The sequence below is a fragment of the Amblyomma americanum genome, chromosome 2, assembly GCF_052857255.1.
Source record: "Amblyomma americanum isolate KBUSLIRL-KWMA chromosome 2, ASM5285725v1, whole genome shotgun sequence".
Taxonomy (NCBI): Eukaryota; Metazoa; Arthropoda; class Arachnida; order Ixodida; family Ixodidae; genus Amblyomma; species Amblyomma americanum.
The window spans coordinates 9,285,879-9,301,334 of record NC_135498.1 but is presented as its reverse complement, the minus strand read 5'-3'; the positions used below and the strand labels follow the sequence as shown (position 1 = coordinate 9,301,334).

Genomic DNA, 15,456 nt, shown 5'->3' with positions numbered 1-15,456 from the left:
GGTGCTCATTACGTGTCGTGTAAAACGTTCTGCAGGGTGGTAATTTAAGACGTCAGTATTTCCTGACACAAAAAGAAATTAGTGTTCTTGTTTAAAAGTGTTCATGTTGCTCCCCCTTACTGGTTCAAACCCATATCAGACCACAAATACAGAAATGTACGAAAGCAATATATTCTTTTATTAGAATTTTCTCAAGGATATACTCGCCACCTTAGTGCATGGATCAAGCAGGATCAGCTTAAGACCAGAAGGGAAGCGTCTCCGCCACCTCCCACACTTGATATCAGACAAGCAAGACGCGAAATACACCAGCGAAAGTGGCAAAAGCGTTTTATTAACACCACCATCGACGGAGCTCGTTGGTGGCGAAGCCTTTGAAAACAAGCAACGTGTACAAACGTGTCATATAACAGAGGCGCTCAAAAACACCGCTCGAGCAGAGATTACAAACGCCCGGCATACAAACGGCTCTGTATACACAGCAGGACTTCGCAGCTTCAGTGACACCAACCTACAGCACGTTGCACAAGGATTAGAATGAAAAAAAAATAATAAACAGCGCGACAGCCGTTGCTTCATGAAAGCATCATAACAACAAAAACAACTTGTGACCTATACTGCGAACACACTTTCGATGCGCAGAGACTAGTTACCAGTGCTACAACCGGGTTTCCACAAAGGCAGATGACATCACCAACGCAAGCTTATGTTTCTAAAACTTACAGTGCGGAATCTGAGAGGCACGTCGCACATGGCACGCGCTCCCAGTATCTCAGTAGTGCATGTTGTTGTCGTTAGAGGTCGACGTGTCATTAGAAGCTCAGCGGTTGACTTAAGTCCGTCGTCTCCCCTGCGTTCTTGCGTGTGTACCCCGCCTGTAGCACTGGCCAAACAGCGCTCTGCTGCTGAATTTACCAACTTTCTGCTCTAAAGAACTTCACAAAAATTAAGGAGCAGAAAAAATTAGGAATTAGGAGAAAATTAGGAAGTGAACGAGGACGCCACCGCAGAAAACGAGCAGGCAAGACAAGCAGGCTGACACGTAATTTGCGAGTGTTTCTAATTAACATCGCTATGCATCAACCGGCACTGCGAGACCTCACTGCTGGCATTGCAATTCTTACGCTTGCTATATCTGACCGCAGTAGCGTCAGCACACAGACGTGAATGCAACGACATTTATGCAACATTGAAAGCATCACGTTGTTCGCGCGTTGTACATCCAGCGACCTTGCAATGCATTGACCCCTCACTGACGTCAGTCATTTAGGACCCACCGAGAAAACAGTTTACACCTTGAAATGAACTCCTCTTACATGTCGTTCACACTGCTTTCGGTTTTTTCCCCTAACGCTATGAAGGAGAGAGAGAGAGAGAGAGCAGTAAAACGGAAAGCTGAGCTAGTAAGTACTTTTAGCACCATTGAATACAAAAACAGAGCTGCGACAAGGAACGAAGGAAGGAAGAACAAGTGCAACAGACAGCTGAAAGTTTATTAGATAAGAGAGAGATTATATACTCTTGTAAATGATTATATAGGACAAACCCGGAAATGCCTAAATGCGCGACTACGCCAGCACAACACGTCTTTAAAAGGTGCTCGTTCTTCCAACCTGGCTTTGCATTACAGAGACTGTGGTCTCAACAGTTTCAGTTTCTCGAATAAAATGTATGCACTCCTCTTCTTAATAAAACAAACGTACTGTATAGCCGTAAAGGTCAGTTAAGAAGAGAAACATATGAGTTATATTCACCAGAACTGCGACACGTGCGTGAGCACTTCTGTTTTTATCTATGACTGAAATTATCTGGATTCCCATCAGTGACGCATTGTGTATCTCTTTGGGGAAGCGCATGCACTCCTGGTTGTAGATCGAGAGTGTATATTGCCGATTACAAATAAACATTCAGTTGTTAGTAGCGCTTAGTAATTAAAATTCAGAGCTGACGCTTCTGTAATCGAAGAGAGAAAGAGCACTTCAAAAAGCAAAGATTTCAGCCAACTCTTTTTTTAGCCGACACGGTACTTAGAGCAGGAAGCTAGGGTTAGGGGTAAAAAGGCAGAAGAATGCAGAAAATGGTAGGGGTAAAAGAGAAAAAGTAGAAGGAATGATAAACTGAGGTCCCACCATTTTTAAAGCCATTTCAAATTGTGGCACAAAAATTATCTCAAATTTTGTAAAATGCTCGTGTCTTCCATAAGGGTAAACAAGAAATTGTATGCACGACACTGCTACCGAGGACGTGGGGAAGAGTCTTACGTAATATCCGCTTCATTGTTAGTGGCATCGGGATAGGCGCCTCTATTTTAAAATGGTCCTACTTAACGCTATCAAAAGAAAACCGCATCGAGGAAGGATATTCATATATTTGTAGACTAATTTTGTATTAAGCAGGAAGGCTATTAATCCCAGGGCGTATCATGGCGTGACAACAAAGATGCACACCAGTGTGCAAGCGAAACGATTCAAGCGCACTGAGGCCACACACACAACACCCCGGGCAAGCGACACTACAGCGACAGAGTGTTAAGCGACATGTGTTCACATTTCAGCTACCTTGGAGAACCAGACCGAAAAAAAAATGAACCGCTAAAATTAGTCGATAATCGCTTAATCCGCCTGATTTGTTTGAACAAATTCAATGATTTCACAGTTGACGACGCTGCCTAATTCTGGGTTTTTTGACAAATCTGCGGTTCCAACCGAACACGCTCAACATTTCACATTTTTCTGGCACGCTCGACGCATTCCTTCGCTTGCATTTTCGTTCGCTCGTCCCAGTAATGAGAACTACGGTATCGCACCGTGTAGCATGCTTGCACACAACGTTGCCGAAGTATCTGCACCCACATCATGGCGACAAAATGCTTGATATCGGTCTAGAGGTCTGTTTATGTGAATATAATGAAGAAAAACAAAATGCAACACCGGAACCATGCAAGCCAAAAGATTTACATAGGAAAAGTCAGAAAGCGACGTTGTGCGCCGCGTGTTCGTACACGGAGCCTAGACAGAATTTGTGTAACGGACGAACGCTTTGTTCACAAACACTGAACACGTAAGAACTGTTAATCGAAACATCGGCGCCTCATCGCAGGCTGCCACGAAACGAGTATACTACAGGCTTAGTTCGTCCGTTATGGCACACTTTCCGCACGCACAACCAGCGAAGTGGTTATGTCAAAGCCCAAAATCACGAATTTCCCGAGAACCTGAAACATTCTGGTCCCCTCGGGGCAACTGGAGATTTGTGTGCATTCAGTTTTCACGGTGTTCCATTGTTTCCATCGTCAAAGGATCGACGGGGCCTAACAAGAGCGAAGATGGGTAATTGGCACCTATTCATTGTGGCGCTAAGGACGCAAGTATTTTAAGTTTATGGCTACTCAGTGCCCGGATACGAAGCAATGGGTATACCCCACAGATGACAAAAACGAACGGCACTCGATTACCAAAAATAAGCTGCTAACCCGCACGAACCATTTGTTTATCTCTGTTGTAGAACATGCCACAGACATGGTAATCTGTATGCAGGCGAAGAACGTTATATTTTTAAACCAAAACAAAGAGAAGGAAGAACCGAATAAACAGGCACGTTGAACACATGAAAACCAAAAATTATTCATGGTATATAAACGGGCCACGCTACAGTAAGTGTGACTATACTCGTGCGGAGAACATTTGTTCGGTGAGGACCACTGGCATTAGGGAAAAAGAGACGAAGAATGTTGAAAACAGTATGACATGAGGTGAACATTGCAATAAACTAGTGCCATCGAAAATGTGACGCGAATTCGTAAATGACGACGTTCTTGCATTTTATCAATGTAACTGCCGACGGTAAACAGATGCACTGCCCGACTGCCTCGGCCACCCATCCCAGCAGCCAATCGCGTCGTGAGATTACGCGTTGTACCGGTTTTCACGAGGATTAAAAAATAATAACAACAAACTGGTACATGTTTGAAGCATCATACAAACGCAACATTCCTGGCAGACGCCTATAGAGTTGACGGGAGAGCTTAATGCCTCATTTGGTGCCAATGCGCCGTAATCAACAAATGGGGTGAACCAGCAAGGGGCGAGATGCTTCTGCAGCGAACATTTTTTATGTCTTGCACTCGGCACCCAGCTACAGCATTCTTTCAGTATGACTTTAATTTCAATCATTGTCTTACGCTCACCGAACATCCCGCATTTTTTCGCTAGTCTCTCCCTCCACTGAGCTCCTGCTTTCTGAGAGGTTTGATGAGCTGTCTCCTAATCTTGGTCTCTCACAAGTATGCAAAGCTCGGCAAACTGGAAAGCATTCACTTCCACTCCGGACGGTATAATATCACGATTCCGTTCCGATCTTATTCCTTATTGTTGTCACCTTTTCCGTTCAGCCGCTTGCCCTTATCGTGAATGGAAGTAGGATAACCGGGTGGTGATACGATCCGCGGATGCGCCACGTGTCTACGCAGGGAGCCCCGCCAGCTTATCTGGCTGTTCATGGACGTCACATAGCGATGCCACAAGACCGTTAATCAAAAACACTCTCATCTGATTAAAACGGCGACCCTCAACGCAGCGCATATACACTAGATACACTTCTGTGAGACACGAGCAGCATCTAATTCAGCGCTGGTTCATTTCTGTGAGCTGATGCGATGTGCCATGCCAAGCAGAAAATAAACAGCCGGCTGGCCAATTTGTCGCTCGAGTTATTGTTGTTTCAAGCCCTTCGAGGTCCCGCTTTAATCAGGTAATGCTATGAGCAAACGCGGTTGAGGAAGCGTCAATCAAATACCGCCGAGTGTCTTACATTACAAAATTGTATTAGTGCCCATGCACTCACGCTTTAAATGTTTGTCTAAAGAAATTTTTATGAGGATCGAAAGTAAACATTCTAGAACGCAGGCGCAGTTTCGAGACGAGAACAGCACTTGCAGAGCAGGCGTACAAAGCTAACGAAAGTAACAAAAGAACAAAAACACGCGGTTCCTCAAACAAAGGCAATAAAAAAGAAACAGGATTGACGTGTGGGTGCTTGCTATCAGCTACTACACTATGGCACTTGCGTACAGATACTAAGCGGCTAGTGTAACGAGATGCTGATCAGTTGGGCAGAATAATGACAGTGTTTTGGTATCGGCAACTATAGCCCGTTCATTGTTCGCCTTCGAACAACTTAGCCCTCACTTTCTCCTTGTATGCGCTTCGTTCTTTGTGCTGATGCTCACTCAAGCTGCAGAGCTAGCTGCTGAAGAATACAGCAGCGCATTTAAACGTTCGACCGATGTTCAGTTGACAACGTATACAGGAAGTATCGAACGTGTCGAGGCCGATCACGTTTCGACAGACACGCAACCTCACACGGAATTTTCCCCTCGTTTCTATCGGCCATTTTTCAAAGACAGCTGCCGACAGAGGGGAGCCTCGTGCGATATATAAGCGGACAAGCCCAGCGCCTACGACAGAAATTTTTACAATACGTGCGACAGAAATTTTCTGTCATTCTGTTGTAACACAAGAACTTTTTTGCTGTATTGCTGACTCTTGTGTCGTCGCGACAGAACTGGCTTTTTTGTGTCAACAAGCGGCTGCTGAATACTACAAAAGTGTTGTTGTTACTATACAAACATCCCTTTTTTTAACGACAGATCATTATCTGTCGTGTTTTCATAGGGATAACAGAAAAGGTCAGACTGAACAGCTCTTAGTTTTGCTGTGTGTCGCTTAGCTGGAAAAAAAAAAACATTGACAGGGGGAAACCAAGTTTCAGGTACGCGCGTTACATGTTCTAGTTGTTACTCTTGTCATGTTTCAGCCACAACTCCCACATTTCATGAATGCTCTTCCAGTACTTTCATGGGACATCTGAAAAATAACTCCTGAAAGCAAGGATAAAAGTCACGTACACACATTAAAAAATATATAAAAACCTTGTAAGAGAAGAGCTTGTTCGCTTATGTCATTTTGTGACGAACACTGCACGAATCCGTGTGACCGCGTCTCGAGCATCGCGGGTAAAAAAAAAACGCGAAAAAAGTGCCCAGAACAATGGCTAGATAGTGGAGCGCAAAGTGAGGAACGATGACGTTATCCGAGTTCAAAGCTGACCACACGTTCATGTTGAAATGCCGCCATGAGATCGACCTAGTACAGCGGCCTTATCGAGTGTATGCTTCTAACATAGCCCCATCGAAGCGCCTGATGAAAACGGTTGTCACAAATCCCCCATATCGTAGGTGGACTTTTGCTGAAATGTAACGTGAAGAACAGACGCAGACACATTTCTAAGTATACGCAAGTCGCTGAAGGTTCTGTAATTTCGATGATATAACGACCGCCAAAGACGCCTGAGTTACACACAAACCATTCACTTAGGTAGACCAAAATAAAATGGTAGCAGCCAATGAGTTTCCCCTATCCGAGTTCAGTTCATAACGACTTGAAGCTGAATCAGCGTATGCATTACGCTCAGATGTTTCTGGATAAGTAAAGTGCAATGCTGAAAAAAAAAGGCACGGTGTCACAACCAAAGGCAGCGCGATGATCATTATCTTATCACAAACCATCAAACAAGGCATTTTAGACGTAGATTTAGTTCACATCTATTTCTCGATTTCAAAGAGAAACCAGATGACAGGGAAACATCTGGTGAAGAGGAGCAGTTATTGCGGTCTTTTCCGCGCAGACTACCAGCTCCTGACCAGATCTGTGCCTCTTTGTATCTGCAGCACTTCTGCAATCACACCGCTAGAAAATACGGATCAGCAGTCTCACCTGACCCAGCGATAAAGGTGACGTGCACAGCTATTGTTCTTACAAGTGATTAGCCAATCAGAATGCTGCGAAAACACTTGTAAAACGCCAGCTCATGACCTGAGCCGCAACCTCGGTAACACGTCATATACCTGAAACCGAGGTTATCTTTAACCGTGCACGCAAAGATAAAACAAAAGTTAAAAAAGGGGAGTTCTGCACAGGCCACGCGACAGCTGAGAGAGGTAGCCATTCGGAAGCCACGAGAGATTCGATGGATTGAAACTAACCTATGGCGTGTATATGAGAGAAAGAATGCATTAGACGTTGATGAGCACATCTGAGAACTTTCTATGGGCTTCCAACGAAGCTACGCAGATCCAGCAGAAGGATTATACGCGAGCGTTAATAAGAAAAAGTTGCACTCCGTCGAGAAAACTTTCCAGTGATCGAAAATGCCACGCGCTATACCGAGTGTTGTTCTATTTGTTCATTCTTAAGAACGGGCAGTGGTAATCGGGAAGCGGGAAACGGGCCAATCCGCACCCATTTATTGTGACTTGCATTCGAATTCGCCGAGTGGCAAACAACGAAACCCTCGCATAACGCGACCCTGTCCGGAACGAGGCAGCGTGAACGTGTTCGTTACCCGCGAAACAATGGCGACGCCTAATGGCCCCAACATCCCAGCAGGGCCTGACAAGCCGAGACGGAGCGACCAGCGACGACACTCATGACAGAGAGAGCGAGCGACGGGTCAAGGAGAGCCCTGTTGTCCCGCACGCATTATCGTCGCCCTGAACGAAGCACTCGATCACCTGAGGGCGAGAGCTGAAGAAACTGCGAACGAGTGCTCGGCCTCTCGTTGCCGTCTCCTCACAGAAAGGTCCTCGTCCGCTGTCAGCACGATAAAAAAAAACAGTGAAAAGAAGAGGATCGTGCGCGGCTGTCAGCAATCAGGAATTAAACGAAGTGAGTTGCGAGAGAGAGAGAGCATCGAACCTCACTTTGATTTGGCCGTTGTGTACTCGCCACATTCAAAAGAGCATATTCCATGTAACGAAGTGAAATGTCAGACACTCACAGCCGGTTTTCACTGCAACAACAAAACAGACTGGCAATGATTAACTGTAAAGTTTAGACTAACATAATAAAGACGTAGAAAAACCTAAGGACATGCACGTTTCGGCATGCGCGACAGGATCACTTTCCCGCCAAAATTCTGTCGCTGGGAGTTCGGACAACGACATTTTGAAAGCTTCCAGGCCACCAGTTATGTTGCCGGGCATTTCAGCGGAGCTCCATCAGCACCCTCGGAACTCCAACCATCTCAAAACGCCGGCAAGCAAGCTGTTTTCACAATGCCGAAATCAGGAGTACTGGTGACAGGGCCACGCAGCAAACCCGGTGGCCTGGGACTCATTCTTGGACAGGATGACACACCCCGTCTAGTCCAGCTGCTCCGCTGACTGGTTTCGCGATGGCTATGAATCGCCTCAGGGGACAAACCGACCGCTTAGACGCTGAAAACCGCCAAGAAACAATTACAAAGGTACCAGGACGAACTTTAAGCGGAGTACGGGATAAAGACAGCCAAGTAACAAATGCTCGTGCCCTGCTCGGAGCCATATTCCTGACGGGGCGACGCCTCCCTTTCGTGAAGCCCCGCCTCCAGTCATGCTCCGTTCTCTGGAAGTGCAGCCAAAATCTGGAACCACATGCTTAGCTGCCGCTTTCCGCGTGGTGCCCCAGTTTATAGAGGCAATGCACGTACAGGGCGCTCATTAACATAACCACCGCGGCGCGTTGCATTGTGGGTGAAACGGCTGGTGCCATAGTGGAGGGCAGGAAGGGTGCTCGAGCACAAAGAGAGCCAACCGATGCTTCGAACTGCCGTGGTGGTCTTAAATGGGCTCACCGCACAGCGTTCACACGAGCGAGACCAGCTCGACTTCAATGAGATCCACTTCCGAAAGACAGGCACATATTTCTTCGAACCACCTCCAACGCGACGCGAACCGAGTCGTTTCCTGTCGAGTTCGCGTGAACGCAGCCCCCCGTGAGATGTGTGACGCGTGCATAAGCGGGGCGTACACCGAAAGCGAAGGCGAGATTGGTCCTGAAAACAAGCCTCGATTTGACCACGTTTAAGTTGCCTCAACCGAAACGTCACTAAGTAAGGATTTCTTGGCCGGCACATACAACGTCGTAGCGTATGTTCCCGACTGCGCGTTCTGCCGTCAAACATGTATCGCTCCTTTGGCAGTACTAAGAAACAAAAAAAGTTGCTGTTGCTGCTGCTTTCGTTAACTTTTGTTAACGATTCGCGGTTAGAAAGGGAGGCCTCCTCCTCCCCTCTCGGGTGGTGCTTGGCAGGGCGGGTAGGTGGTGGGCGACCAGGGGCATGCCCGCTGTCTAAGAGCTGTCCCGCCGGAGGAGAACGAACAGGCCGAGCAGCACGAGGACGGAGTGAGGCTGCGAGGCCGAGGTGGGGGCCCCTCCCGTGGTGGACGAGGCGACCGGGCTGCATTCGGTGTGGTTGAGGTGCTTCTCGCACGAGCTGGTGAGCAGGCTGCTGCTCAGGTAGCCCGTGTATCGCTCGAACAGCGCGTACGCCTCGGACCCGCACTGCTTCTTCGTCTCACGACGGTAGCAGTTGTAGAAGGAGTAGAAGTAGCTGCGAAGCAAAGCAGTAATTGTTAAGTAAGATATATATATATATATATATATATATATATATATATATATATATATATATATATATATATATATATATATATATATATATATATATATATATATATATATATATATATATTTCGCTGAGCGAAACGAAAATGTTTTCCGCGAAGTAGTCACACAGAAGCGTGGACCATGTGTGAGCAAGTTGCGCCAATGTAAGCCCCGCTTCCTCTATCTGAAAATTAACACTTTTCGCGAAGCAATTAGTTTTACAACTGCAGTTTAAAAGACAAACACTACCACTGTTGTCATTTAAACGACCCTTTTTTTTTTTGGCTCACCATGGCTGCCTCGCAGCTTTAAAGTACAGTGAGCGCTGCCGTTAGGTGCAATTAAGTGAGAGACCATCGCGTGAAAGGCGTTCGAGCACGATGTACTAAAAGACAGGATAAAATAACTAAGCTGCAGAGAGGGTGCAGAGGTCGCCTGAAGCAACCCCTGGCCCTGTCTGCTACGCCTTTGGCCTGTTACTCAAAACTAGGGGAAATGTGAGGGCGAAATGACAGACACTGGGAGACAGTGGCGAGGGAAGCTGATCATGCCACAATACTTTTCGCGTCAGTTGCTAGTGCGGTTCTGTTTCGTCCTGCTCTATACTCTGTGTTTCACCTTTTTCTAGGAGCGCTGTTTCACGAAGAGTCATTACCAACTGGCCCAACGTTCGACGTTACTGAATAACACTATAAACTGCACACGTAGCGCACACTACTCAGTGCGGTGATTGAATTGAAAGAGGTCCCCTGCACGCAGCTTACACGCAGACAACACACAAACGTACACATGGTGCACAAACGTAGGATGGACGGGCGTCAAGGCCGGTTTCGCTGAGCGACAGGTTCGCCGATGTCCCCGCAGACGTTCAAGGCGACCCCTCAGAGACGGGGCGGGATTCGACGCTGTTCCCACGCACATAGGACGTGTCGAGCCGTCTACGAGGTCGTCTTTCTTAGCGCACAGCTGGCCACCATGCCACTGGCAAGGTCGCGAGAGACGGAGCACAGAGCAGGACGGATGGGAAAATGCCGGCTGTCTGCACGCGCCCGCCATCTTGGCCCCTCATACGGATGATGACGGAACCTTGCCAGCGTTCTGTTTTCAAGGGGTCGCGTGCCTCTCTCGATCAGTCAGACAGTTTCGTAACTGCGGACATCGGCGGCATATTGGGCGAACCAAATCTAAAATAAATAATGCCAGACGAGACAACTAAAAAAATTTTGCACAGCCAAAAAAAAAAACGAATGAACAAAATAGAAGAAAAAGGTGGAGTGTTATAGCGCAAGTTGCCAAGCGATGGCGAGACTCGTGGTCTGTACAGCGGAATGACACTCCGCCACTGAGGCACCCATGCGCGAGCCATCCGGGCGTATATAAACTCCTTGGGTGGCAGTCGGAAGGACGCTTCAGCGCTCGTCTCGGAAAGGGGGTCAGCGAGCCTCGTCTCGTATCGCGTAAGCGCAACCGCTGACAAGTATCTCCCGCGTATTCAGCGCGAGGAATCTCCGATCTGCCTCTGCCGCTTCGTGCGCGTATATTTAGAAGCCTGCAACGGCGCGACGACATTTTTAGTACGCTCTCCGCGGCACGTGCACCACCGGCGTGTTTATGCGGCGGCACCGCGGCCGGCGAGGCTATATGAGTCCCCCGCCAGCGGAGGTAAACCCACACCACGGCTCCTCGACGCCTGTAACGAGCCCGTATTACAAAGCTGCGGGTAGCAGTAAACTCAAGCCATCGACCCAGCAAGCCCTCTGAGCAGGCCACGCAGCGAAATGGTGTACCGAGATTTCGAAGTCCTGCAAGGAGCCACAGGTGGCCGAAATTAACCTGAAACACTTCACTACTTATCGCCTCACACTCCACACACTGACGATTTTGCACGTAAAATACAATTAATCGTAATCGTACTACAAGCGACTGCAAAAGCGGTCTTCTCTTTACGCCTCACAGCGGTCCCGCCGCTGCGCCTGCAGCTGTATCGCGGTGATAACTGTTCTTCTGTCAGCGGAAATCGCCCGCAATGGTTCGATGTATCTTGGAGTCACAAATCGTCGTCATTATTTAACTGTGCCGGAAATCCGTTAAACTACGGAATTTTCGGTTACACTTCACTCCAGGGTGGAGGACCCTCTCGCCTCACCAGTTCCCAACTATTGGGCCTCAACAGATGTCTTCGCCATCACCGTAAAACTCTCCGGCAGACATGCATTCTCGGCGGTGCACTCACCAGCATAACTGGGGCAGCGTGCTGTTCTGCTGGTGGGTGAGGTCCATGTCGGTCTTCATGAGCTCCTTCAGCTTATCGAACTTGCCACTGCACGGCCCGTTCTTATGCGACATGCGCCCGAGGCAGGGCGCGTGCTTCAGGTACTCTGCGCGGTCACCAAAAGGATCAATGTTAGCAAAGAACGCCACAGCGCGCGCTCGTCTCTGCAGCTCTGAGACTGCGCTCACGGAGAAAACGCGCAGCGGGGACAGCATTTTGTAAACATTCGTTTCTTTGGTCCTCTGCCTTAGGGTCATTGCTGCCGCTGTCGTAGGCTGCGGGAGACGACGCCGGTGAACGTCGGAACACGACGACGTGTTTCACGCCTGACGAGCTTAGGAGGAGGAGAAAAAAATTTATTGAATTGGGAAAGGGAGGTGGGGATGGTTGTTGCACTGGGTGACAGTCCCTATTCCGGGAAGCCATCGGCCGCCGCTGCTGCCCGTGCTCTCTGGACAAGGGCCCGCTGGGCCTCCAGGTCCGAGATGGACAAGGCCGCCTCCCAGCCCTCCCTAGTTGACTGACTTATAACGGCTACATGTGTATTGTGCTGGCAGGCCCACACCATGTGGTATAGGTCAGCATACTGCCCGCAGAGGCACCTGCCCATGAATGTAGAGTGCACGTGTTTTAGTACGGCGGGTTTTAAGAAATACCCGGTTTGGAGCCGTCTAAGGCGGCACTCCCCGGTTCTGTCGAGACCCTTGGCGGGTCCCGGGAGTACCCCGATCTTGCAGAGGCGTACATGGTTTGTAATATCCGCGTAATAGATTAGCGCGATTGGTATGACTGCCCCGGCAGAACCGGGGCATTGAGTGGAACCCGGGGGGAAGGAACGCTCGGGCAGCCGCGCGAGAGGCCTCGTCCGCCTCAACCCCCTGGTGACCGGGCACCCATACTATCTGTTTCAAAGCGAAAAGCTTCCCTGCGCTAGTCAACACCGCGCTTCGCGCGAGCCGGCGTATGTCGGAGCAAGAGTGACGTCACGCACGGCGCAGGTGGCCGCCGCCGACTCATTCTCTCTCTCTCTCTCGCTCCCTAGTCACTACTGCGCATGCGCCGCTAGTAGCACCGAGCCACAGGTGTTCCGCCGCTACTCAGCGCCGCGCCTTTCCTCAAAATCAAACTCAAGTTTCAGTTGTCTCTTTCTTCTGTCCCTCCCTCCTTTATCCCTTCCTTTACGGCGCGGCTAGGGTGTCGACCGAGATATGTAAGACAGTTACTGTGCCATTTCCTTACCTCAAAAGCCAAACAAAAAAAACAAGTCAGTCGACGGCGTTCATAGAATTCATTGGCGGTAACTGTACAAAGGTCTTTGATTTTCACGAAAGGAAACGCGCACAACCGGCTCCAAGGGTCAGTGGAGACCTCAATCTCGCTTTCATGTACGTGGCGTGGCTTTGGTGTCCAACTGCAAAAGCCTGCTTTGCGTTCTGCACACTGGATAGGCGGCGCGCCCTCCCTGCCACCCTGGGAGGTGGCATGCAGTTACTGGTTGATCGCGAGATTGATCACCAAATGAACGCTGCGGCCTAGCTATTGCAGCAGTGTGGCATGTCAGACAAAATGCTGTCAGCGCTAATACATTCACCAGTGGTTAGGCCGTTTGGCTACTGATCCGGAGCTCCCGGGTTCGAACCCGACCACGGCGGCTGCGTTTTTATGGAGGAAAAACGCTAAGGCGCCCGTGTGCTGTGCGATGTCAGTGCACGTTAAAGATCCCCAGGTGGTCGAAATTATTCAGGAGCCCTCCACTATGGCACCTCCTTCTTTTGTTCTTTCACTCCCTCCTTTATCCCTTCCAGCCGCCGCGGTGGCTGAGTGGTTATGGCGCTCAGCTACTGGCCCGAAAGACGCGGGTTCGATCCCGGCCGCGGCGGTCGAATTTCGATGGAGGCGAAATTCTAGAGGCCCGTGTGCTGTGCGATGTCAGTGCACGTTAAAGAACCCCAGGTAGTCGAAATTTCCGGAGCCCTTCACTAAGGCGTCCCTCATAGCCCGAGTCGCTTTGGGACGTTAAACCCCTATAAACCAAACCGAAACATTTATCCCTTCCCTCACGGCGCGGTTCAGGTGTCCAAAGATATACGAGACAGATACTGCGCCATTTCCTTTCCCCCAAAACCGATTTATTATTATTATTACTAATGCATTCAGGCCACATCTCTCTGTCACCACCGCCACATGTATCAAAGCACGAGACATATACTGCGCCATTTCCATTCCCAAAAACCAATTATTATTATTATTATTATTATTATTATTATTATTATTATTATTATTATTATTATTATTATTATTATTATTATTATTATTAATGCATTCAGGCCACATCTCTCTGTCACCACCGCCACATGTATCAAAGCACGAATGAGGCGTCCGCATATCCAGGGAGCCAGTTATGCGCCCTTCCTTTCCTCTAAACCATCGCCGTCTAGAACATTGTCAACGCCGACGCCAATGAACACAGTGAACGCCGGCATCTTACGCTTTGTATATCCTGTATTAGGTGTGCTAATCCACTTTAAATTTTTTTACTAATCGCCGAATCCGAATTGCTCTCAACTGCCAATAGTATTCTGCGGGCGAGTGGCGCTATCCTACCTCGCACGTAATTTCGGCAGGCCTGCTGCGAGTCCTACATTATGGTTTGGTTTATGGGGGTTTAACGTCCCAAAGCGACTCAGGCTATGAGACGCCGTAGTGAAGGGCTCCAGAAATTTCGACCACCTGGGGTTCTTTAACGTGCACTGACATCGCACAGCACACGGGCCTCTAGAATTTCGCCTCCATCGAAATTCGACCGCCGCGGCCGGGATCGAACCCGCGTCTTTCGGGCCGGCAGCCGAGCGCCATACCCACTCAGCCACCGCGGCGGCCCTAGAGTCCGACATTATGTACGCTGCGTCGAAATGGGTGGCGGTGCAATCGCCACTTCCTCCAACATTAGGTCCGAACAAATCAGAGCTCTTACACATTGGAAAGGATAGAAACCTAGGCGCGAGCATGCAAATTTACGTTAACGACACCGAGATACCGATGGTGGAGACGCTTCGGGCATTGGGATTACAAATTAATAACCGGGGTAACGACGCCATGGCCTTGGAAAAAAATAAAGTCCACCTGCGAACGAATCAGTAGGATTATTGGCAGGATACTCGGAAAGCACGGTGGTCTTCTCGCAAAAGAAACCGTTCGCCTGGTGCAGGCGTTCATCGTCAGTCGCGTGGTGTATGGGTGCCCTGCCTCAAGCTGAGGAAGAGCGACCGCGGAAACCTCGACGCGATGATTAGAAAGGCCCTAAAACTCCCGACCAAAGCGTCGACGGAGCGCCTGCTCCAACTGGGTGTCTACAACTCGGTGGAGGAGCTGACGAGCTTAATGTGCGCTACTCCCGTCTCGGCAGAGAATGACCGATCGATAATAATAATAATAATTGGTTTTTGGGGAAAGGAAATGGCGCAGTATCTGTCTCATATATCGTTGGACACCTGAACTGCGCCGTAAGGGAAGGGATAAAGAAGGGAGTGAAAGAAGAAAGGAAGAGAGAGGTGCCGTAGTGGAGGGCTCCGGAATAATTTCGACCACCTGGGGATCTTTAACGTGGACTGACATCGCACAGCACACGTGCGCCTTAGCGTTTCGCCTCCATCGAAACACAGCCGCCGTGACTGGATACGAACCCGGGAACTCCGGATC

The 15,456-nt window shown here is 49.0% G+C and overlaps 1 protein-coding gene across 1 annotated transcript in view; it reads right to left on the bottom strand.

Moving 5' to 3' along the window:
- Positions 1–314: 314 nt before the first annotated feature.
- Positions 315–15,456, bottom strand: part of LOC144120520 (uncharacterized) — a 37,798-nt gene continuing 22,656 nt past the window's right edge. The window contains exons 4-5 of the mRNA XM_077652987.1: positions 11,719–11,863; positions 315–9,429 (exon numbers count right to left, since the gene is read on the bottom strand). Coding sequence (XP_077509113.1) covers positions 9,168–9,429; positions 11,719–11,863 — 407 coding nt within the window. The 3' untranslated portion in view covers positions 315–9,167. The remainder of the gene's footprint in view (positions 9,430–11,718; positions 11,864–15,456) is intronic.